Source organism: Tasmannia lanceolata, unplaced genomic scaffold (genome assembly GCF_043159265.1).
Source record: "Tasmannia lanceolata isolate RefF3 unplaced genomic scaffold, GAP_Taslan_0.1 ptg000003l, whole genome shotgun sequence".
NCBI lineage: Eukaryota > Viridiplantae > Streptophyta > Magnoliopsida > Canellales > Winteraceae > Tasmannia > Tasmannia lanceolata.
The window spans coordinates 9,206,266-9,230,339 of NW_027518680.1; the positions used below are offsets into that span (position 1 = coordinate 9,206,266).

A 24,074-nucleotide genomic window follows, 5' to 3' on the forward strand; every position below is an offset into this window, starting at 1 on the left:
ACTATGGTAAAGTGTAAACAACAATATCTTTTATCTTTGCTTAAGAAATAAAATCCAGCTCGATGGGTGAAGAAGAAGAAGAAGAAGCGAATGCCCCTGAAAAAGAAGATGGATACCATCCTCTACTGTCTTGGAATGTCCTCGCTAAGCAGCCTGATCCTGTTCAACATCGTCCTTGTCGCACAACAATATAAAGAGAATGATAAGATTAATTTCATCAGCTTCGTCCCTCTCCCCATTGTTTTCTTCAGCATTATCACCTCTTTAAATCTAAGCGATAGCCGCGACATGGGCAAAATTGGTTTCTTACTGACTTTGATCCCCCAATGTTTTTGTGTGTTCTATAATGGGCAGTCGCGTACTAACTTGGCCATGATCCCTTGTAATGAGTTTCATTCCTTGTATTCCGCTTCTACTCTCTTTGAGTTTCGATTTATCAACCCTCGGTCCCTTGAGAAGAAGCCTGAGAAGAATCTACCTTACATCTACAGGTGGATGTGCAGAAACTTGGTGGAAAAAGAAGGTGGTTTGGGAAGTGGTGAGAATCGTGAGATTGTGAAAACGAAAAGGGAGGTACCTAACAATAAAGAAGACATCGTTTAGTATAGCGCTATAGTGTTATCTTGTTAAGCATTGCAGTGTTTTCGACTGTTATCTTATTAAGCAATTTTCATAGAAATTTTTATACAGTTGTTTCTATTTTTTCCCCTTGGATCTTTGGTTGGGTGCTTCTTGTTAAGCAATTTTCATAGAAATTTTTATACAGTTGTTTCCTTTTTTCCCCTTGGATCTTTGGTTGGGTGTTTGTTTTTGTCTAGTTTTCTTCTACAATTGTGTGAATCAAGAGTACCTATCAAAACCCCAAAAACTGACCCGAGTTGCACCCCTAGGGCTCCTTAGTAACCCTTCACCTTGTTAAAATTGAAGTTTGGTGATCACTACTTTGATAAGCTTAATTACCTATGGTTGTGATTGATTAGACTGGTTGGGGTAGTGTTTAGGAAGTTGCTAAACTGATATCTGATATGGAATGGCATGCGTGCTTGGAAAAATTTCCATGATATTACATCGTGGCCTTTGCCAATCTAATCGTGACTTAAGGTTCTTGGTTTTGCTCAGATGGTTATGATGCTAACTTATGTTTCTTATCTGTTGACAGTGTCAAGTGTTTAATTGTAGATTTACAAACTATTTTCTAAATATATTTATATTGGAAATGAGAGTTTGTGAAATATCTCTTCTCAATAAATTGATAAGTCCCAGTAAATTATCTCCTATGGCTAGATGAGACAAACTTGACCTGACTCTGCCAGGATAATAGGGAGCCCAAGGAAAGCCTGTTTGCCAGAGTCACATAGCTGTACAAAATTGTGATGTAAAATAATCTAAAAATATGATGCCACATAAGTAGTTTAGATCTTCTGGAGCAATACCATTATTCAACAAGCACAACATTCTTCACCGACTTGCATTTCTGGTCTTGAACCTGACATGTTATGGGAAGGGTCTAACCCTACTTCCTATATTTTATAACACCCAAGCTGTGGGAAATGGCAATTCTCCTTCTGTTCTTACAACTCGTCTTTGGAATCTTCAACTACTGCTTGTTCAACATAGGAGGCATAGGCTTCGATGATTGATTCATACATCATAATTCCTTTCAAGTATTCCGCTTGGTTCAAAAACTGCACCCAGATAAAAACAGAATTTCAGATCTGGAAACGATATAAATGTTTGTTTTAAATGGTAACTAGAATAAGATTGCAACAAAAAACGGAGGACAAGATATCCAAGTACAAGAAAGGACGGAGTTTTAACCAATTGGGAAGTGATCACTAATAACTAAGTCACTTTCTATCAATGCCTTCCCTTCCTAACATATCTGCTTCCACGTTTGCTGATCCACAGAAAGCGGGACGAGTTCGAGCAAACTAACTTCAGATGTATGGAGGTTTCAGTCCACGTTACTGTTCAGCTGGGATTCAATTGCAATTTTCCTTTCAAGAACACCAGTCTGTGTTGAGAAATTCAAAGAGGCCTCCAGTAATTTTGCCCAAAACAATAGTTCTCACAATTTGCTCCAACAAACACATTGTGCCGTGTACATGCGTACATTACATTCAACATGGATATACAATGCAAACAATGAAATCTATTCAAATCATATGGTGTTTCGTATGAGATGCGATATCAGGTAGGAGTATAGAAAATTTATTTATATCAGCTGAGAGTTGCAATAGTTTATAAATACATAAATACAAAAGACTCAATATCCTTAATGAAGGCACCAAAGCATGTGTAGATAGCGCGCACAGACGCGCACCCGCACTATGATTTCCCCTTCAAGCTGATGTGTTCCTTAAGTAATCAGCTTGTCAACAGACTCACATTATGAACCTTGGTGAGACCCTTCGTAAAAATGTGGCAAGATCATGACCTGAAGAGGAAGGACTTCAAAGCTTTTTACTTTTTTTTTTGAAAGTTGACAATTTTATTGAATATTGGCTGGAACAAGTTGTCCCCTCGATATTACAACAGTGGATCCAAGATCCAAGATCCAAGATCCAAGTACACTCCTTTAAAGGATTACAAAGGTCTAAGAACTATAGTTCCCTCCCTTAAGACTCCTTTAGCTAAACCATCCGCCTCCTCATATGTTGATCTTCACCGGTGCTCAATTCTAGGGTTCAACAACCTTATAAGATCAAGAATTTCCGCTATCACGTCTTGAAGACGCCAGGGCCCTTTCAAAGTACCCGAAGCCCAGCCCACTGCATTTCTCGAGTCCCCTTCTACTATTAAAGATCCCAGGTTATTCTCGTATACCCATCGCAGTCCAAAAAGAAGAGCCATGACTTCCGCCTCATTCGCATCACAAATTCCGGCTGGACCCGAGAAAGACATAATGGTAGATTGTTTGTCATGCCTGATTAAACCCCCAATTCCTAGCCTCCCCAAATTTCCTACCAAACTTCCGTCAAAATTGAGTTTGAGCCACCCATTTGGTGGAGCCATCCATTTGGGTTAGGTTTAATTCGGATTGCTCTATCCTAGATGATAGCCCACCAATTTCTTATCAAGTCCCCCACACCATACAGTAATTTCTTTTTATTCTTGGCCCATGCAATAAGTTCTACCTTGATATCCGTTGCCAATCGCCCCAAAGTTCTACTACGATCATAAAAAATGCGCCTATTTCATTCCTTCCATATGTTCCAGACAATAGCATATGGGAAAGTGGCCCACAATAGTTTACTTATTTCCCCAAATGGCCCTCCTCGCCAGAAGATCAAGAGAGAACTAATTGAACTTGGGCAGACCCAGCTCTTCCCAAAGGCACCAATTGCCCTCAACCATAGTCGATAAGAGAAAGGGAAATGCAGCATCAGATGATCTAAAGTTTCTTCATGTTGGTGACAGAGAACACAAATACTTGCGAGAATGAAATGCCTTTTTTTCAGGTGATCGCAAGTATTTATCTTCCTATGTACCAGAGTCCACCCGAAGGCCACTACTCTTGGTGGAGCAAGAGAATTCCAGATACACCTCTTATCCGACTTCTGACCCGCATTAAGTTCTACAAAGAAAGACTTAGCCGTAAATACACCATTCGGCTCAGGTGCCCATATTAGCTCATCATCTATTGATTTAGAGCAATACACCGATTGTAACTGTAAGAGAAGCCGTTGGAGGTCCTGTAATTCCTCATCTTTGAGGTTTCTTCGTAAACGGATGTCCCAAAAAACTTTTCCAAACTGTCCTTCTTGGATGAAGTAGTCCGCCACTATTGCCTCTCAATTAACCGCAATCCGAAATAGCCTCGCGTAATCAACAGAAAGCAGTACTTTACCGCACCAGAGGTCTACACAGAATCTTACCTCTGTGCATTTTCCCACATTTGATCTAATTTTCTGATCAAAATCATCCTTGACCGAGCAGATAGATTCCCAAGAACCCGATCCCTTCCCGCTAGCCGGTTTTTTAATAATCCAATCCCCCCTTTTCATCCCATATTTTGAATCAACCACACTATGCCATAGAGCCATCTTTTCATTACCATATCACCAGAGCCATTTTCCTAGTAATGATTTGTTGTACAATCTTAACTTCCCAACTCCCAAACCGCCATCTCGTTTGGATTTGGTTACTGTGTCCCAATTCATTAAGTGCCTTAATTTCTTAGATTCCCCACTACCATCCCAAAGGAAGTGCCTTTGTAATTTTTCTATTCATTAAGTCCATTATTCGGGTGTCACAATGCTCACTAGCCAGAATATGAGAAGGTTAGAAAACAGAAAGAACATCTAATCTGTCTTCTATAAAAACAAATTCATGGATAGCATGAGAAATCATCCACAAAAATCACGTAAAAGTGGAAACTAGGCAAAAAAAGGCAACGGAACAGCCTCATACATCAGAATGAACAAGTTTACATGGAGAAGTGCTTTTCATATTATTAAGAAAAGAAATGAAAATTTTCCATGATTCCCAAGTTGACAATTATGACAGATAATCATAATACCTTCGTTGGTGTCCCGCAGCTATTGAGAAGGGATAGGTGTGAATACCACTCTTTTTAAGTCGACTCTAGTTCCTTCTTCAATTCCGCTTCATAGCTGCTTATCGCTCGTACTCCCGGCAGCAATAACACAGCTTGCGGTACCCAAGGAAGACAAAACTAAGTATTACTGCTACGAGGGAGGCTTTTTACCCTTAACCCCCTACTTCTATGTTGACTCTGACTTGTAGGTGTCTCCTTCCTCCTATTATTTTCTTTTGTGATTGATTTTTTTTTTGAATGGTTCTTTTGTAATTGAATTGATGCATGAATAATTAAATATATTCATTAGTACCGGTGATAGAGAGGTTTCTTGTGTATACCCTTTTCGATGATTGAGTAGCTCTTTCTTTCTTTCTTTCTTTTATTTCTAATATCAGTGATAAGGAAAGTGAACTTGTCTTCTACATAATGATTCAAAGCTTGAAGAAGGCTTTGACGGTTGATGCTTTCAAAGCAGCCTACATATTGCATGTAGTGGAAACAAAAGAGTGAGAAACTAAATGACACGGAACATTAAGGAGTAGATGTTAAGGCAGAGAAAACTTTTACATAAGAACTATGCAAGAAGGTAGCAAATATGATCATGGAAATAAGAGATAAACATTCCCTTGACAACCAGCTAGCGAGAAGCCTCTCACATTCATAGATCTTCACAAGCACATAGGGAATTAAAATAAAGGAACAACGAAAGGAGAAGTAGATTGAAACACGAATAATAGTTTCTTTTGAGTGCGACAAAACAGAATCATTCAAAAAAAAAAAACGAAACAGATAAACATCAGGAACATGAAATTGAACGGAGGAAGAAGATGAACAAGACAAACTGACATGGGTGATGGGTGACAATTCTAGATGAGCCAAATAGGGAAGTGGAAGAGAAGTTAGTTTTTGAGGATTTTGGATGGAGGGCTTTGGTTATTTGAGGGTTTCAACCGGATGGATTGAGAGGAGATCTAGGCTGCATTCAACAACCATTGTCATTCTCCATTCTCATATTGGAAGAAACAAAGGGGCGCGGATTCACGAAAATGGGCAAAACGACTCCATTTTTCTTTGAAAAGACGTGTTTTGGTGCTTGAATTGCACAATTAGAAGAAATGGGCATCGCGGGTCGGGTTTACCGAACACTAAAAACATTAAACAATATTCTTGTAGCTTGATCGTGTTGGTTTGAAAAAAGGAGATCTAAGGCTTGAAGAAAGAGAAAAAGTGAGGGAGGAGTGTAGACATCAATTTGCATTTGCTTCTAGAACTAAAATAAGTTATATAGATGAACTGATGAAGATATAAGATAATTAAAAGCACTAAAACATAATGTGTGGATGGTACATGCATATATTGTTAACACACATACGTACAAAGTACAAACACAATTGAGAATCACTCCCACCACTTTTGACTCAAGAAGCCTTCTTTAAATTGCAGCAAGAAGCGACATGGAAAGTGGAAGCCGAGGGAGGAGCCTTGGGTCCACAGTCTGTACTGAAGAAGAGGAAGAGGGCAGAGGAATAGATTTCGGCAAAATAGTAAGCACTTGGTATCAAGAAGAAGAATGCTGAAAATGGAAAGATGATCTCAGCAAAGCTGAGCAACCTGCAAAGGAGTACGAGGGGCAGGACAAAGATCTGATCCATTGAAATGTGGGGCTAAATTCAAGGGGATTTTATGTTAGCCCAGAAGCAAAGTTGTTGCTTATCATCCACTGTGCACCCAAAGAGAAGAAAAAATTTGCAGATATTTTTTCTTAAAGTTAAGAAAGCAAGCAACTACGAAGATGTTGCATAGTTTGAGCTGTACTTGACATACGGATATTCTAATCTTAAGACTAAGATCTAATCACAATTGGGGTTACCAAACAAATAATTGCTTTGACAGACAACACTGTTATTGAACAGGGTTGGGCAAGTATGAGGAATAATTTGCATTGAAGATCTCGTACAGAAGATCCTTATGGTACTAGGGGCCCATTTCAAGGAGGCAAATGATGTTCTATGGTAATTCAAGCCTGTGGCACTACTGGGCAGTCTGAGAAAGAAGATGAACCGTTACTTTGAAGGAGAGACGCTGGAAATCGTAGGCAATTTTATCACTTCAGTGCAATTTTTTGAGGAAAAAAAAACATGATGGTTATAAGCAATTCTATCATTTCAAATTTAGATTTTGACTCATACCTTTTCGGAAAAGAAAATTTGTCAACTACAATCATGTAATGCATAAAGTTAGAGGTAATTGTAAACAAATACACACATATCAAAGTACAAATATTACTAGCCCACTCTCCATAACTTGCACATATGCATTACATAGCTTAAATAGTACAAAGTTAAAAATGCACGTTAAGTATGAACAAATGTACAAAAGCAGGTAGGTACTTACGAATGCATATGAATATGCACAGGTGTACATTTTAAGTAAATACGTATGTATTCATGAAATTGTCAGAAATAGATCAAAAGAATGAAAAAAATAGTTGACATGAACCTCGTTATGATCATGGAGCAAAATAGGAGTGTTAGTCATTGGAGAAAACCCAATAGCTGGTAATCCACGTTCCCGAAAATAACGAGCATCGGTCGAGGCTGGAAAGATTTCTGGCTTATTGAGTTTGCCACCAGCTTTCTTTACAGCCCCCTCTAGCAGTGTCCACCATGGGTTGGAACTGTCGGAAGCAGTGAGGACGGGCCTCCCAAACATATCGTGCACAGGAACCTTCTGCTTAAACTGCCCAAGCTGCAAGAATGGTCAGATTGATTGAACTTGTTGTTCCATTAACAGTTTATAAAATGCCACTCTAGAAAACAAACTGACCATTTCAATATCCAAATACACTTAGGTTTTGTAGGATGTTTTGATATCAATCTGATTCAGAAATAAGCACGGCATATAGAAACAAATTAAGAACCTACAAACTTTTCAGACAATAAGAGCTAGCTTTTGATGTGCGATCTAATTAGATTATGAGTGCAATTTTTGTGTGAATTTGCAATTTATTTACCAACTTGCCTTAATATTCTTCATTAGTGCAATCTAATTGGACAGCAGGTGCAATTTGTGTGTACATCCAAACTAACTCCAACAATCTTGATCTTTCATAAAGAACAAAGCCCCCAATGATTTTTAAAAGATGACCCGTGTCCCATTTGGTTTGTTTGAGATTGACCAAATGCCAGTGTTTCCAAAATGAATTGTCTGCACCTGAATTTCAAAAAGTGGACCTACATGATTACCTTCATTATTATTTTCCTTGTACTTATCCACCAATGATTGTTTACATTTCCCGACTGACATTATTTTAATAGCGTTTGCTGGGTGCTTGAAAAATTTTATGCATTAACAATGAAACCCAAAATCGTAATCACATAGGAGCATCATAAAAGGGAACAAGAATCGTGAAGAAGAAAGATAAAGTGTTTTAGGGGCTGTGTTCGTGCACTACCTGAGCCTTTGCAACGACATACCCTCAAATCCATGGACTGCCAAGTAAGATCACAAACTTCATAGGAATAAAACCAGGAGGAAAGGGGGGGAGAAGACTCTTTGGTCGATGGAGATAGAACAGAAGCAAGGAAGATAAACCATAAATTCATCCACATTATTAGGATTATTCTCTGTTTCTCCATTTATAATATTTTACAGGGGCTGATTAAATCGCCCTTTATGACTGGTTCGTTGGGGTGGTGACAAGTAACCAATGCATTGGAAAATGTGTTTTCAAATTCGCAACCACCCTCACCCCACCCCACCCCAACCCCTCTTTCTCTCTTCCTGTCTACTGCCAGCAACATCATTCCTTTGTTGCTGGAATTTGAGTCTCACTTTCTCGAACTAGACAAGCAAGAACCAGCACGATGAACAGAAAAACGCAAGAAACAGTCCTTACAATTGCAGATGCGCTCCCACAACATCACACCAGCAGCGCTTTCAAAGGCGCCAGAGGTGCACGCCTCAAGGCGGGGCGCTAAAATGATGCCTCAAGGCTCTCCTCAAGGAATGACAATATGGCATTATGCCAAAAAGACGTGACCATTGGAGGAAAACATGTTCAAAGCTGTGCACGCCTTTCACTCGAGGCATACGCCTTGACAAAAAGTGTGCTTTTTTCATGCCTGTAAACAGAAAAGGTTAATCTGACGACCCAAACCCCCACAATTTGGAATTTCACCCTTCTTTTTTCTTTCCCTAAATACTTACTAATGTTTAAAGTGGGTTAAGTGTGGTCTAATAAGACCTATTTGAAGATCTAAAAATTGTTTTCAGAGAGTTTTGGGGTCTTAGGGATTTTTTCCTTGTATCATTTTTGTGTGATCTCCTCAACCATTCAGCAAAATCAAAATCCGTGGTTGTTTTCTTTCTTCAAAATAAAGCAAGCAATTACCGATCAAAAAAAATAAAGCTAGTAATTGTATATTAATCCTTGATTATGCAATCCTGCACTTATTGAGTAAAAATCCATATTTGTTGGTTCATAAGCATAACTTGATCATGATAGTTAGATACTTTATTTTGTTAGCGTATTGATGGTTGGATGATGATTATTAGTAATTTTTTGCTTTTTTTTTTATAATCTTTTCTTTTCTTTTTTTTTTTTTTTTTTTTTGCCTTATGCCTTCACCCTCTGTTGCATGGATTCGGATTCGTGTGTCGGGATCTGACACGGATTTGAGGTGCCAAATTCAACAAAAACCCCAAAAAGTAGGATTTGTGGATTTGGTAATTTTTATTAATAAAATAAAGAAATACAAATTTTAAATTTATATATATATATATATATATATATGAAAATTTTGAGATTGGAGGGTTGAAGCGTTAGGGTTTTTATTAAGAGAGTCGAAGAAGAAGGGAGAAGGAGGGTCGATGTTCGAGGGTCGAGGCATTAGGGTTTTTATTAAGAAAGGACGGGTTGCGCTTTTATAAAAAAATTATGAAGAAAACAAGTTTAAAGGGAAAATAGACATGATTCACATTTTAAAAGAGACAACATGTCGGATTCGTGCAGGACACGGCTACAACAAGAATCCAGTTGTATCCCACGTGAATCCATGTCTAATTCTCATGTCAAAACATGTCGACACAGATTCAGCATAGGAGGCAAAGATTCCATGCAACACAACCTTTGCCTCTAAAAACATTGCACGGAAGTATAGAGCTTGAATGTTTTAAGGAAAAAAAAAGTATAGAGCTTGAGAGAAAATGGGGGTTTGCTTTTGGAATAGAGTTTTTGCTGCTTTTCGGAGCTTGTGAAAATTTATAGAGCTAAGATTGAAGTTTTCTGATGTTAGATCCATCAGGAGCAGCTGAAATCGAAACGTAACAGTGAGGAGCAGTGAAAAGCGCAAACGGTTCGTTTCTTAAAGTTTATCCAAGCTTTATTGCAGTTCTTTAAAGGTGAAACGATGGAGAAGAGTTTTGGCACAAGGTACGATAAGAAGCAACAGAATTTCTATAGTTTTGTTCACTTTCTAGGAATCGAGGATTTAGTTTAATCTCTATAACCACCTGATTTGTTCCTACAAAGATACGACTTGATCTGCTTTGAAAAATCTAAGTCAGACTGGAATTTCTTCTTACCCTTCGACTCCATCAAATGCTCAGGCACACAAAACGTGGGGAGAACCTCTCTAGAGTCCACAAGCTGCTTATTAAGATTCAAAATTTCATATTGGAGCATTTCAATGCTGTTAGCTACATCAGTTGCAAGCAGACTAGGGATAGCCACAACATCCTTCCTGACCTTGGGTCCCTGTAGCAAGCACTACGGCCAGAAAACTCAACTTGAAGAGGTGGACTCCGCTAAGAATCTCTAACAACCGTTTCAAACATCATCAAGGCCCAAAACACAACCCCTCGCACCACCACCTGAAATTGTTGAGGGATGTCTCTCGAGACCCAAACCTTAACACAACTAGTTGGTCATATGCATACTCCTTCCGAAGCCGCAGGTTTTGTCGACCTCCAATACCTCGAACCATCTTCCAATGCCCACTAAGGTTCCCACCTCCCATGCATGCAGAGGGACGTCCTGGCTTGATAGACAGACTAGCTGGGACTGGGAGTCAAATAAAGGTTAGGGTCCCAACTCTAGACTTCATGGAAGTGGCATAAAATTGCAAGTGTATTTACATTTATGATTTTTCCATTGACAAATAATATATTCCATTGATCAATTAATTCAACCTCGGCAATTTTTCTTATGGTTCTCACATCCAAACAGGAAACTCCCCACCATACTCATCGAACTTGGGTCAACTAGATAATAATTATACCCCAATTTTCTTAGCACCCAAATATGTGAATATGAACCAAAATTACATTTGCAACAGTAAGACGCACAAAGATTACCTAATTTATATTAAGGATTATATTTCAACAGGAGCATGAAAAGTCAAATTTGTTATATTAGTGTCTAACTTTTCCCAAAAAAATATAGTGCAAGCATATCCATGGTTTTAAATTTCGACCGAAATCCGAAATTTTGGATTTCGGTGAGAAACGAAATGAAAAAGTACCGAAACAGAAATTCCCGAAATTTACCAAATTTCAGAAATTTCGTCGAAATTAATAATAAAATAATACTTTTTTATTCCATTAAGTAATTTCGAACGAAAATATCGAAATTCCGGTAATTTCGATCGAAATTTCGTCCTAGAAATCCGGGATTGTGTGAGCTAATACCAAAGTTCGCCCGAAATTCCAGGATTTCCGCTGAAATTTTGGTTTCGGATAAGTCCGAAATTCTAGCTGAAACCGAAATTTAAAACCATGAGCATATCACAGTGTCAAAAAAGAAAATGACCAGAGCATATGTGACCCCTTTGAAATTGGGAAGGAGTGCGCAGATGTAGAAACCACGCAGCTAAAACCTTTTTGGGTTTCGATGTATGTGCAATGCTCCAATATCAAGGAATAGGTGGTGACCATGGAATGATTCAAGTATACTTAATGACAAGGTTCAGCTCCTTTGGAGCAAGTATCAATGAAATTCAAATCTCAGATAAATTATAAACAATCGGAGATATTGACCTCAAATGTCATATTACGTGAAGATGGGGCCCATTCTTCAGCTATACGTTTCTCCAAAGATTCTTCATCAACATTTGGAGGGACCCGAATATCAAAACCTGCCACTGCTTCAGATGGCTGCAGATTCATGACGAAACCCTGGTTGAAAGAAGTTTCAAGAAAAATAAGTTAGAAAGCTTTCACAAGAAAAAAAAATATGACAAGGTACTATGCGTGAACAGATTCATAAATTCAAAAGAATGCAGAACCTACACTATGTCCACAACTCATTAATGATAATAAGGAAATCATTAGGCTACTTCATATGGAAAAACTTGTGCTCAAAAGTTTCCAAAGAATCTGCATTAAGTGAAAGAAGTTGTATTAGGATCAATATTGTCTCATCTCTCCATTGGAGAGGTTGGAGATTGATTTTAGTGGTCGCAACACTTCTTTCCCTCACTTGATCTCTTGGTTTGTTGTTTGTAGATGGGTATGTAGGCTATTTCAGATCAGTATATAACCCAAAATTACATGCTTAGGTTTGACATCTTGGATGTCCCCAAGTGAATAATCCAAAATAAAACTATAAAAGACTAATCCCAAATTTCCAACAAAAACAAAATCGATATATAATCTCCTTTTGACCATAGCTCTACATTTCATGCCCAGTAAGACAAAAAAAAATGTAAAAGAGTAGAGAAAGCACAAAACATTAGCATTGTCAACAAGCAAAAGGAACAATTTTAATGGGTTAGAAAGATTGATCTAGTAGTGTTCACTGTTGAGAAGCCCAATCCATATATCATGTCAAACATGGGTGACACCATCAAATAACAAATATCTACACACAAGACGAAACAACGTTGTCTCCAAGTGCGTGTGTGATCTGTAACACAGCTCACTACACTCATGCACAAAACATTAGCATTGACAAAAAGCAACAGGAACAATTTTAATGGGTTGGAAAGATTGATCTACTAGTGTTGAACCCTTAATAATTCATCTCGTAAAACACGGTTGACTCCATCAAATGTCAACAAACATCTATGCACGAGACAACATTGTCTTCCAGTACCTGTTTAAGCTGTAACACAGCTCACTACACTCATCAACATGCATTCCACCCCTAGTGTTTCAAGGTATTACACATTTACACTTGAGGACTAATAAATGAGAATGCCCATGGAACTCATTCCACAAAGATTCTTCTACTACTTTGTATTGCAGTTCTTATTGCTTTTCCATTTTTCTTTTTACGATTGAATCAAATTCCTTTCTAACATAATACAAATACAAAAGTGATAATGTTTAAAGACCTTACAGTGGGGGATGGCGTTCCCGCCTTCAAGAAAACCATATTCACCGAAACAACCTCGCCCTCCGCCTTCAACCCCGCCTTCACCTTATCAAACTGCACAGCCCTAAACCTACGCACGCTTTCAATACTCTTCATAAGATTCTCCATAGCACTGTTATCATAAAGCTTTGAACCATGCCCAGGTGCCCCAAAAGCCCTAATCACAAGCCACCAAGGGCATCTCTCCGCGAAAAAAACCCTATAATTCTCATTCACAGAAGCCAAACCCTCATCCAAAACAATCCCCACATTCATCCTCTCAAATCTTTGAGACTCCGCGAACGGGCCTGCCCCATCATGGCCCCCAATTTCCTCATCCGGTACGAACGATAAATAGACGGTCCGATCGGGCTCGAACCCGGATCCCTTCAGGATCCGAATAGCCTCCAGGTACTGGAGTCCTACACACTTCATGTCCTGTGCGCCTCTTGCGTAGATATCTCCATTGATGTCTATGTGGGCCCCAAAAGGTGGGTGGGACCATTTGTGATCTTCGGCTGGGACCACGTCTGTGTGGGAATTGAGGAGGATTGAGGGGAGATTAGGGTTTTTTCCTGGCCATTTGAGGAGGAGGAGTGGTTTTCCAGGGGCGAATTCTAGGGTTTCGGATTCTAGGGCTAGGGTTTTGGCTTGTGTGAGGATGAAGTCTGCAGCTTGGGAGTAGTTAGGGTTTGGGTGAGATGTGTTGATCTGGAGGTATTGTTGGAATCGAGAGATTATGGATTCTGATTCGGATTCTAGGGTTTGTGTTGAGGGACTTGAATAATCTGAATGAGATATGATGAAGAGGAAGAATAAGAGGAGGATGAAGAAAATGCAGTTTACCTCCATCGCTCATAACTCTCTCTCTCTCTCTCTCTCTCTTCGAATAATCTCAATTCTCTCACTAGTCACTCCACTAATTTGCTTGTTCCTGTTTGGTTGCGAGAAAACAATTTCTGATGGAAAATTTTTCCATGTGAAAACTTTTCTTCCCACTATTAAAAGGGGAAATAATATAATTAATTTAGAGGGACGTCATCATAATTGAAGGTCCCTCTAAATAAACCCTCTTTTAACATTATTCATTAAGTTTTAAAGGCAAAGAAAAACGTTAACAGGGGTGAATTTATCCCCAAGCAGTGAAACATTCGCACAGAAACCGTTGGGGGGGGGGGGGGGGGGGGGGGGGTTGAATATCATTTCCCAAAATTTAATAGGGTTAGTTAAACTTATGTTTTTTTTTTTTTCAAGCGTAAAAGAAGGTAGGAAATCTTAGAGATACTTTTCCTTTCCAAACTTTTCCGAAAAATTCCTCCAATCCAAACATGGTGGCAGGTAGAGAATGTTGCTATGACTGGCGCGAGTTTTGGATGCGTCATGGGCCCCCTTGATCTGGTTACTTAATTAAAGGAGGCTTCTATTGGAGTAGTTTTGCTTTATTGAGTATAAAAGGAGGGGTTTGAATAGCACTGTGATTTCTATTCTCATAATTGTGGGTAGAACCTTGTCTTAGATGGGAGACTTTCCATTGTAGAGAGTGGATACTAAGGGGTGCAACCCGTCCCGAATAACCCATTTTTCCAACCCGAACCCGACCCGACCCGATTTCCAACCCGATTTCCAACCCGACAAGGTTCAACCTGACCCAACCCGTGGAACCCATTTTCCAACACGAACCTGACCCTACCCGAGTTTTTAAGCTTTAAAAAATAACAAATTATAAAAAATTATCGGGTTTCACTCGGGTTGGGTTGCCAAACCCTCAACCCGAACCGAACTCAACCTGAACCCAACCCAAGTTGCACCCATGGATAGCAGACAACCTACCTTTTCTCCATTCACTTCTGTTTTGCTAATTAAACTTCCCTAAACAGAGTAAAAATTATTTGCATCTAAATATTAAGGAACACCTTCTTTCAAAAGGAACCTCAGTCAATCTCTTTCTTTACATTCTGCCTTTCAAATAACAATGATAAAAAGGAAAGAAAAGAAAAGGTGAAAGGTTAACATGATAAACTTGTCTCTTCATCACTCACTCACAAAACCTGTATCAATGAACATGTAATATTTCCTCTTAAAAAAATGAAAAGAGAAAAAAGGCGAAACACAAGGGTAGGGTTTTGAATGGGATTCCCAAACATCAGAAGAAGCTGAAGTTGTTGATCCTGGGGCCTCCATAGCTTCCACTAGCATAAGCATTAAGAAGTATTTCATTTTGTGCAGACCAAAACTCAGCTTTCAATCCAACCCTCCTCAGTGCTTTCAGAATCTTGTTCTTGTGAACACACCCAGTAACCACTACCTTCTGACTGTAAACCTCAACCTCAACCTTTTCAATCCCTGTATATCACCCATGTTATAATTTGTAAATAATTTTTAACAACACTCGCCATTAGACTGGGGAGATGGTAGGTCCCATCAAATTGGCCTTAAATGGACCAATTCAAGATCATGGTTTTATATTTCGACCGAAATTTCGGATTTCGGTGGAGACTGACACCGAAATCAATAAAAACCAAAACGGTATTTCGGAATTTCGGTAATTTCGGCTGAAATTTAATATTGAATAAGGGGTCAAAATTTCGGGGTCCGAAACTGGTGCCAAAACTGAAATTTTAAACCTTGTTCAAGATAGGGAAGCAATATATTCACCCTCTTTCTTCCCCGGGCCACCCCAACTAGTATATTTATGTCTACTCTTTTTACACTACAAGGGGTGGCCCTGGGTAGAAAAGGGGGCAATATATATCATCTCCATTGAACATATTGTGTTTGCTAATTACTTGGAAACAATTAGACAATTTAATAGAAAAGTGAATTTAGAAGATAGGAAGATAAAAATAAAGAAAACAAAACAAAAGAGGTACTAAAGACAAGATTTTTTTAATTAAAATGAACCAATTCAACATATTGTGTGTTGCTAATTCTTGGAAATAACTAGATATTTAATAGAAAAGTGAATTGAGAATAAAAATGACCCAATTCAACATATTGTGTTTGCTAATTCTTGGAAATAACTATATATTTAATAGAAAAGTGAATTGAGAATATAGGAATATAAAAGTAAAAAAACAAAACAAAAGAAGAATTAAAGACTAGATTTTTTTTACTTTCTATATTTTGGTTTCCAAATGTTTGAATGATTAAATCAAAAGTTATGTGGATTCCCAAAGGGAAAACATATAATAAAAGATAAGTTTATTAGATAAGATGCAGAAATTTTTAGAAATAATGATATAAAGACTTGGTTTGATGATTCACTTAACACATAATAATGTTATAGGTTAACCATTAACCAAAGACATAATGCAACTTCTTCTTTTTCTTATGGCAAAAAGAAGTATATGCATAGTCATAATTCCAATCACTTTAACAGTTATGTTCCAGAGAAAAGATTGAAATTCACACCCTTTATTTTGGATAGGCATTTCCTTAGCCTCTTTTCATGTATCCCAACCATCTCCACCTTAAGCTCCACAGTCTGCAATGCAAATTTTCATAAAAATATTAAGAAAGATACAAAAAATAACAGTCAAGGACCTCTTTGTGAAGTAACAATACAATGAATGAAGTGAAACTGTAGCTGTTCTTTCCTAGCCTTGTTGATTGATTCAGATGGAGAAAACCAATCTTAGAAATCATTCCAAAAAAGATAATGAAACAAAAAAAAAATACCTCCATGAGAACCCCAAGATTGGAAAAGGATGGTTTTGATGATGAGGAAATGAGCAGTATAGGAAACAAAGAGCACGAAAACAAAAGGAATGAATGGTATATGAATAGGAGAATGTATGTTATATACTACAAGGGGACATGAGAAAAGTTGGAATAAACAGCAAAGTGGGTCTTGTTGTCTCAAATAGAACTAGGTATGATCTTCTTTTGTTTTTGCTTTTTCAAAGGGAAACAATGCAAGAAAACAAGAACCGAGGTGAGATTTGGGGTTTAGCTCAAGATTCTAGGGTGGGTCTGAGCAAGGAATGATGATGGGTTGTGTGTGTTGACGGGTCCAACTTAGCTTTTTGGGATCTTAGATTGAGATGTGGAGAGAGAGAGAGAGAGAAAACAAAATACAGTTGGGATTCTCCTGAGGGAAAGGAATTGTAGTTCTTCATTTGTCTAGCAATTCAGGTGGTTCTCATTTTCTTTTGGCAATGAATATGATGTGAGAGCCAGGTTAAATGGTAGTTCAAGAGACCACCAAACTGAATCCTCTTGTATGAAGTGCAGGCAAAGGAAAAGTGAAAAAAAAAGAAAAAGAGAGAGTGATAGAGAAACAGATTGAAGAAATAGACCATGGTGCAAGTTTGGTATTTTTGGGTAACGTGTTCCCATATATTTTCTCGTGCAAAAACTAGCCTATATCTGTGTACGTTGCTTTTTTTTTTAAATAAAGTAGAGAAAAATAGGTGACACGTGTTTGCTCAAGGGTGTGCCATGTGTCACTGTGATTCTTTCATAGAGCAGCATTGTGGGTCCCCCACCTTTAATTGATCTGAATCCTTCCTAATGTTCCACAGAGTATCTTTGGGCAGTAGGAGGTCAGAAGCAAGGCTTATGAAATGGATGGTTCAGATCTACCCAAAGTGGGACCCACTATGATTGGGGGCGTTAGAGATGAGAATGGCAATTGGCAAGGCAGACGCTCACATATGAGACTCCAAAAATCAACGGTTTGGATTTTGTCGGTGAAAGCCTAAACAAGGTTTGATGGATCGAGGACTTAGGATCATCCTATTAGAATGTTCTTAATGACATTTTGCCTTATCTGTGGCCCCGATCAGATCAGCAGATCCGATCCTACAAACATGATATAAAGTGGGGCCCAAAGAGTGGTATCCGACTATATTGGTCAAATGGTGAAACTCCCATCCCATCGCAGGGGAAGTGATATATCCACCCTTTTTTTACTTGGGACAACCTGCTGCACTCTATCTACGAGACTATGACTAAAGAGGTGCTGATGTACTTCACGAACACTGTCTCATGTAAAGAAAAGGGGCGAATTTATCATTTCCACATTGAATTAGCCTCCTTGCGTGTATTGCGGGAATTTTTTGTGAATGGCTGAGATTAAAAAACCATGGCTTTTGTTGGGACCCGGGTAGAACTCACCCTTAAATGTTAGCCATTAAGGGAAGGGTGCCCAAGTCCTTAGAAGCCCATCCACATCCATTCACTTTTCCAATGTGGGTTCTTTGCTTTTGTGTTGAACCCCAACAATCTCCTCCTCCACATGGAAGCAACGTGGACAATCTCGGCCCTCCACGCATAAGCTACATGGGAACTACGAAATCTACCTCGAGGGATTTTCTATGTCCTCGAGGGTACACCGAGGTTACCGAATGTTGACTTTTTATGAGAAAAAGTCTTTTTATAATTCAAACTTACAATGGAGTGTTTTTAGTCATTATATGTATGCTTTTGGGCTTCTCATTCAAATTACTTGGGCTTCCCTCCAAAAGGACTAAAGTCATGAGAAAACTTTAGTCCTAGATGGGAAGTGTGAGAGGATGAGAGTGGCCATATATATACTTTCACTCTCTTAGCCTTGTGAATGAGCAAGAGATCATGAGGATCCGACGCGCACGGATCACCCACTTGGGTCCGGCGGGCTTTTGATCTTACCACACACGCGCGCCTGCCCGCCCGGCGCGGCTACGCGCGTGGGCCGAAGGATTTTTCTTTTTTCTATTATTTATTTTTTCTCTTTTTCTTTTAATGGTTCAAGAGTTTATTTTGTTTTAATTTTTTTTTTACCGTTTGAGATTCCTTAATCGTGGTTTAGTGACCATTTGGGAAACGTCTTTCACGCACTAAAAGAGTGTGACGTTTCACCCTAACGTGTCGATTGCTTTTTTATACAATCGGTTTTAGAGAAAACAGAAAGATATCCTTGACGGATTCTTCTTCTTCTCTGATTTTCTGATCTTTTTTCCCCAACCTTTCTTATCAAGGCTTTTGGCACATATAAGCGAGTTCTTAGGCTTCCAGGCTGCGTGAGTGCACACCCCTGGAGCAAGAGTTGTTGTATCCTGGAGGCATACGCCGAGACGCCCATCTGCACCATTGATTCGTCATAGTGGGGGTGAGATTTGTCTTAAGGACAGCGAAGATCCTTCGTGCCTCAACTCAATAAGTGGTCTACCTATTTCTCTGTTTTATTACAATTGATTCTTGCAGAATAGTTACTGTTGATTTCTGTCTTCTCAAGTAAAATGGTTAATTCGTGATAAGATATTCTCGAATCCAAAATTACAGATTTGCAAATCATTTTCTAACACCGAGATCTTCCCCAAGGAATTTTCCGTCCTCAAAGGCACACTAGGTCACCACGCCCTGGCTCTAATACCACTTGTTGGGACCCGGGTAGAACTCACCCTTAAAAGCTAGCCATTAAGGGGACGGTACCAAGTCCTAAGCCCATCCACTTTTCAATGTGGGATCTTTGCTTTTTGCGCGGAACTCCACACTTTTAGTAAGAAAAATCTCAGCCCATCACAAAAAAAGTGAAAGGCTGAACGTCAGGCGAGACTCACTTGGTCGAGACGAAAGTGAACAGACTCCTTGAGTAGATCTCCTCTCTAAGTTTTTAATTTGACACCGAGTAGTAAACCCATGGTAGAAATAAGAGGAAATCATCTAAGGCTCTGTTCACTTGCGTTCCCTGGAAAGCAAATCCTTGGAAAACAGCATCTTTTTTCCTTGACACCATGACAAGACAGAATTCTGGTGTTCGAGCCTAAGTGAAGTGGAGGAGGAGTGAAAGTGAGGAAAGGTGTGAAGTAGGGTGTTTGGTTGTTAAGGAAAAGTAAAAGTAGTTTGTGGTTCATTTGGTTTGATGAAAAATCCTCTGGAGAGAGATTCTCCGTCCTCCTAAGGGCTTTTTACTCCTTTTTAATCAAACATGTTGATCAGATCAACGACACCAAACCTTGCCAAATGCTGTTGAGATCACATTGATTGGATGATTCTAGACCTTTGATCTAGAAAGCCTCTTTCAGGATTCTACAATACCATTGATTTTTGTAGATATTTGATACATACTTGTAATGGTGTATGTGATTTGTGGGTGTTAGTTACTTGTTATGTGTCACGTAAGTGGGTGTTGGTTAATTTTTTGTGTCATGGGGTAATGATGTGGAACTACCTTTATTCTTGTATTTAAGAAGTGTATTTGAACGAAATTGGGGGAGAAGAAAAATCTACAAAAAAGGAAACTTATGTTTATTGGAGAGTCATGGTTCCTCTCGATTTGAACCACTAGGAGGTCCAGTTGCCTCAAATCGATTCTATTTTTTTCTTTATTTGTGTTACAGCCGATCAGGCACGTAGCAAGTGGTATCAGAGCCGTCGATCTTGCACCATGGTCGCGTCTTTGAAGTTTTGTTAATCCATACATGAAGATCTGCAGGTAGGGCTGCAACTCGGGTCGGGCGGGTCGGGTTTTGAAGAACCCAACCCTACCCAATAAATATCTCGGGTCGGTTTTTTTTCCGGAAAACCCACGATTCCCAAACCCGGCCCTACCCATGATAAATCTTGGGTCGGGTCGGGACGGGTTTTTTTACGTTGATGCAATTTTTTAAGGAAAACTCTTGTTTGGGAAGGCAACTCAACTCATAGAAGTAGAAAAATTCAAGCATGGCAAACTCTTTAGTGCATTAACTAATAACTAGTCCAAAGAGAATAAATTGATGCATTACCAAATGAAACTGATTATACTCATATGAGATAAACAACAAACTATTTAGTGCATTAACTATTTAGTTGAAACTTGAAACCCTAGAGCTAAAGGCGGAAAACGAACAGAAGATGGAAAGAGCCCTTGTGATCGCGTGCGTGCGTGAGTTTTACTTTTAAGTTTTCACTTTAAAGTAACAAAGTTTTAGAAAAAAATACATACTATAACTTAAGTAACTCGGGTAGGGTCGGGTCGGGACCCTTCAAACCCGGCTCGACCCGAGATTCATGTGGGCTTTTGGATCGTAGACCCGGCTCGGCCTGAAACCCGAGAAACATGAACCCAACCCAAGCTATTTTCGGGTAGGGTCGATGCGGGTCGGGTAAAACCCGACCCAAGTTGCAGCCCTATCTGCAGGAGATTAAAGCACTGGTTTTGAATTTGATGGAAGGACAACATCGACTTGTGGAAGGTTTGAAAAAAATCAGCATAATGAAAGAGGAAATGCGCAATGATTTTCTTCAACCATTCGATCATTTAATCACTTTGAAGTGGCTTCATGAAAAATCTTATTTCTTCCCAACTTTATTTACAATGGGTTTTAAAGGTAGGGTTCGAATGATCACAACTGTTAAGATTTGGGATCCCGGTGTAATAAAGTTTTTTCTCTAATAATTCGACCTTGAGGACAAGGTCGTTTGTAAGGGGGAAGGAATGATACATACTTGTAATGGTGTATGTGATTTAGTTATGAAGTAGTTATTGTAGGATTTTTCATTTTAGATTTGCGGGTGTTAGTTACTTGTTATGTGCCATGTAAGTGGGTGTTGATTAATTTTTGTGTTATGTAAGTGGGTTAATGGGGCGGTGATGTGGAACTACCTTTATGCTTATATTTAAGAAGTGTATTTGAATGAAATTGGGGGAGAAGAAAAATCTACAGCAAAGGAAACCTATGTTTGTTGGAGAGTCCTGGTTCCTCTCGATTTGAACCACTAGGAGGTCCGGTTGCCAGAATCGACCATCCCCTTTTCTATTCTATCTTTTTTTTTTCTTTATTTGTGTCATTGCCGACCAAGCACGTAACAATATTCATCTTATGCATGGGATGGACCAGGACCATTCGGGTCACCCATGATGGTTCACAAGATCAACGGTCTAGATTGCACACAGATATCCCCATATGGGACTAGTGTTTATCATCGGCTACAATATTTCTATGTCGAACTCTATGGGAAAGAAGATTAAAAAAGGCTTAAAATGTCTTTACAAATAATGATATAATAGAACCCATTTTATAAAAATAATCTCTTATGGCATAATTGTGTTCTGCTGCATTATTTAAGAAGTGATTATTTACAGTGAAAATCACAGATTCCACAGTTTATTATGAGTAGATTTTCTTGAAAAAAATTAACAAGATCAAGCATTAAAAAGTAATAGCAAAGAAGAGTTTGAAAAGAAATTACAGTGGAATGGCATTAGAGAGATGATATATGCCTTCGAATGGTATGAATCATAAAAGAGAAATTCAAATAGCGAGAATCTGCTTGAAATCAAACAAAATCACAGATTACACAGTCTAATCCTCCATTAAACTTGTAGAGAAGGTGTATTTCTCAAATAATTCTTGCCCTGGTCCGGATCTCGAGCCAATACAGCGGAAAAAGAAGAGAGAAACCCTAGATTTTGCATGCCGTGCCAGCTAGGGTTCCAGAGAGAAAGAAAGTGTGAGAGAGAGCTAGGGTTAGGGTTTTATGGAGAGAGAGAGAGAGGGTTAGGGCTTTGTCGAGGAAGAGAGCTCTACGAGGTATTTAGCTTGTTTTTCACAAAATGGAGTAAATCTATCATGAGGGTAATTTTGTCATTTTTGAAATATACAAGGATATTATTGGAAACTAATGTCGTAAATGTGGAATTTCCGTCATCAAAAGCGCACGATCAGTTTCAATCGGTCGATAAACACCAATTTTGGTGATTATACCTACGATGGTTTTTAGTTGGATTTGAATAATCACTTGTTAAAATACGATCGCTTATTAGTAGTACGAACCAAACGGCATCTTTTGCCCAATCGATTATAATTGACAATCGCTTGTAAATAATCTGAAACGAACAGGGCCTTAGAAGGAAACCCCATTCTACTATCCCTTTTCTCTTGATTTGCGAGGAAAGACAGGCAAGGACCAGCAGTGTGAATAGCAAATGGCAACCAAACAAGACTTGGAAAACAAAAATATCTCTTTTTACTGATTTTTCTTATTTTTAGTGCAACCAAATGGAACCCAAGTCATTTAATAAGAAATATGATTTTCCCTTTTTCCATAGGGACCCTAGTGGTTATTTATTTCCCAACTACGTGGAAGTTTACGTCTGGTAGGTATAACCTTTTTTCGGTACACTCTCATTTATCATCTTATACCAACGGAAAATGTAATTATTTCTCCCTATTTAAGACCCTGTTTGGATGGCAAGAAAAATATTTTTAGCAGAAAATGTTTTCCTAAAAATTTGTTATATGTAGGGCAAATGATATGATTATGGTTAATTTAGAGGGATATGATCATAAGATTGAAGATCCCTCAAAATAAAAATTGAATTGGGTTGGTTCATGTTATCCTTTTCAAGTGTAAAAAAAGTAGGGGTTCAACTCGGGTCGAAACTCTAAACCGTCAACCCGAACCCGACCCGACCCGATCTGACTCTCAACCCGATGAAGGCTAATCTGGCCCGACCTGAAATATTCAAATCTCTTCCTGAACCCAACCCGAACGCTACCCGATTTCCCAATTCGGGTCGGGTTGGGTCTGGTTGACCCGGTTATGGTGAATCTTTCCGCTTTAGTTTTTTATGTTTTAAAAAAAAACAAAAGCAGAAAAATGGTAAAATAAAATTAAATTAAATGTCGAGTTTTGATGCTGGTCGGGTCAACATGACACATCAACCCGAGCCCGAACACGACCCGACTCAAACACAACCCGACCCATGATTTTTTTGGGTTGAACCCGATCCGAGTTGCACCCCTAAAAAAAAGTAGAAAATTTTAGAAATATTTTTCCTTTCCAAACTTTTCCAGAACATACCTGCAATCCAAACAGGGCCTAGAATTTGAGCTACAGAGAAATCAGACAGACAACTCTACCCTTTGTTTGAACGGGGGATGAATAGCAGCAACAACTTGCATCAGGTTAATAATCTTTGGAACTCTCTCAGATTCAAGTAAATATCCTACCGAAATGTGCATTTGAAAACAATTGGAAATCTAATAGATCATCATGAGGGCATTTTCATCAATTCGATAACTTCTATGATTTCCTACAACTAATTGAAAAATACCTTTCATAAACTAGGTCTTTATTCTGCCAATTAATACTGGGCTTTTATTCATTTAGGCTACTGATATTTGCGCTTCCATGTTTTGATAATGCACTAACTCACCTCATGTTAATTTTATTATTTAAAAAGCTGTCAAAGGTTATTACAATCTC

At 38.7% G+C, this 24,074-nt stretch overlaps 2 protein-coding genes across 3 annotated transcripts; both read right to left on the reverse strand.

Moving 5' to 3' along the window:
• Nucleotides 1-1,359: 1,359 nt before the first annotated feature.
• Nucleotides 1,360-13,827, reverse strand: AQI (Peptidase M20/M25/M40 family protein). 2 transcript variants are annotated; one of them, XM_077359539.1, is made up of 4 exons: nt 12,885-13,827; nt 11,582-11,719; nt 7,043-7,282; nt 1,360-1,685 (listed from the first exon to the last, which is right to left on the reverse strand). In XM_077359539.1, exons 1-4 carry the CDS (start codon nt 13,749-13,751, stop codon nt 1,572-1,574), a joined length of 1,359 nt encoding a protein of 452 aa, XP_077215654.1. In that variant the 5' UTR covers nt 13,752-13,827; the 3' UTR covers nt 1,360-1,571. The 2 variants fall into 2 exon arrangements, with proteins under 2 accessions (XP_077215654.1, XP_077215649.1); XM_077359534.1 differs by having other exon boundaries at nt 7,043-7,291; nt 12,885-13,826.
• Nucleotides 13,828-14,795: 968 nt separating this feature from the next.
• Nucleotides 14,796-16,763, reverse strand: LOC143861033 (heavy metal-associated isoprenylated plant protein 28-like). The gene is made up of 3 exons (XM_077371921.1): nt 16,578-16,763; nt 16,311-16,383; nt 14,796-15,242 (listed from the first exon to the last, which is right to left on the reverse strand). Exons 1-3 carry the CDS (start codon nt 16,581-16,583, stop codon nt 15,043-15,045), a joined length of 279 nt encoding a protein of 92 aa, XP_077228036.1. The 5' UTR covers nt 16,584-16,763; the 3' UTR covers nt 14,796-15,042.
• Nucleotides 16,764-24,074: the final 7,311 nt, after the last annotated feature.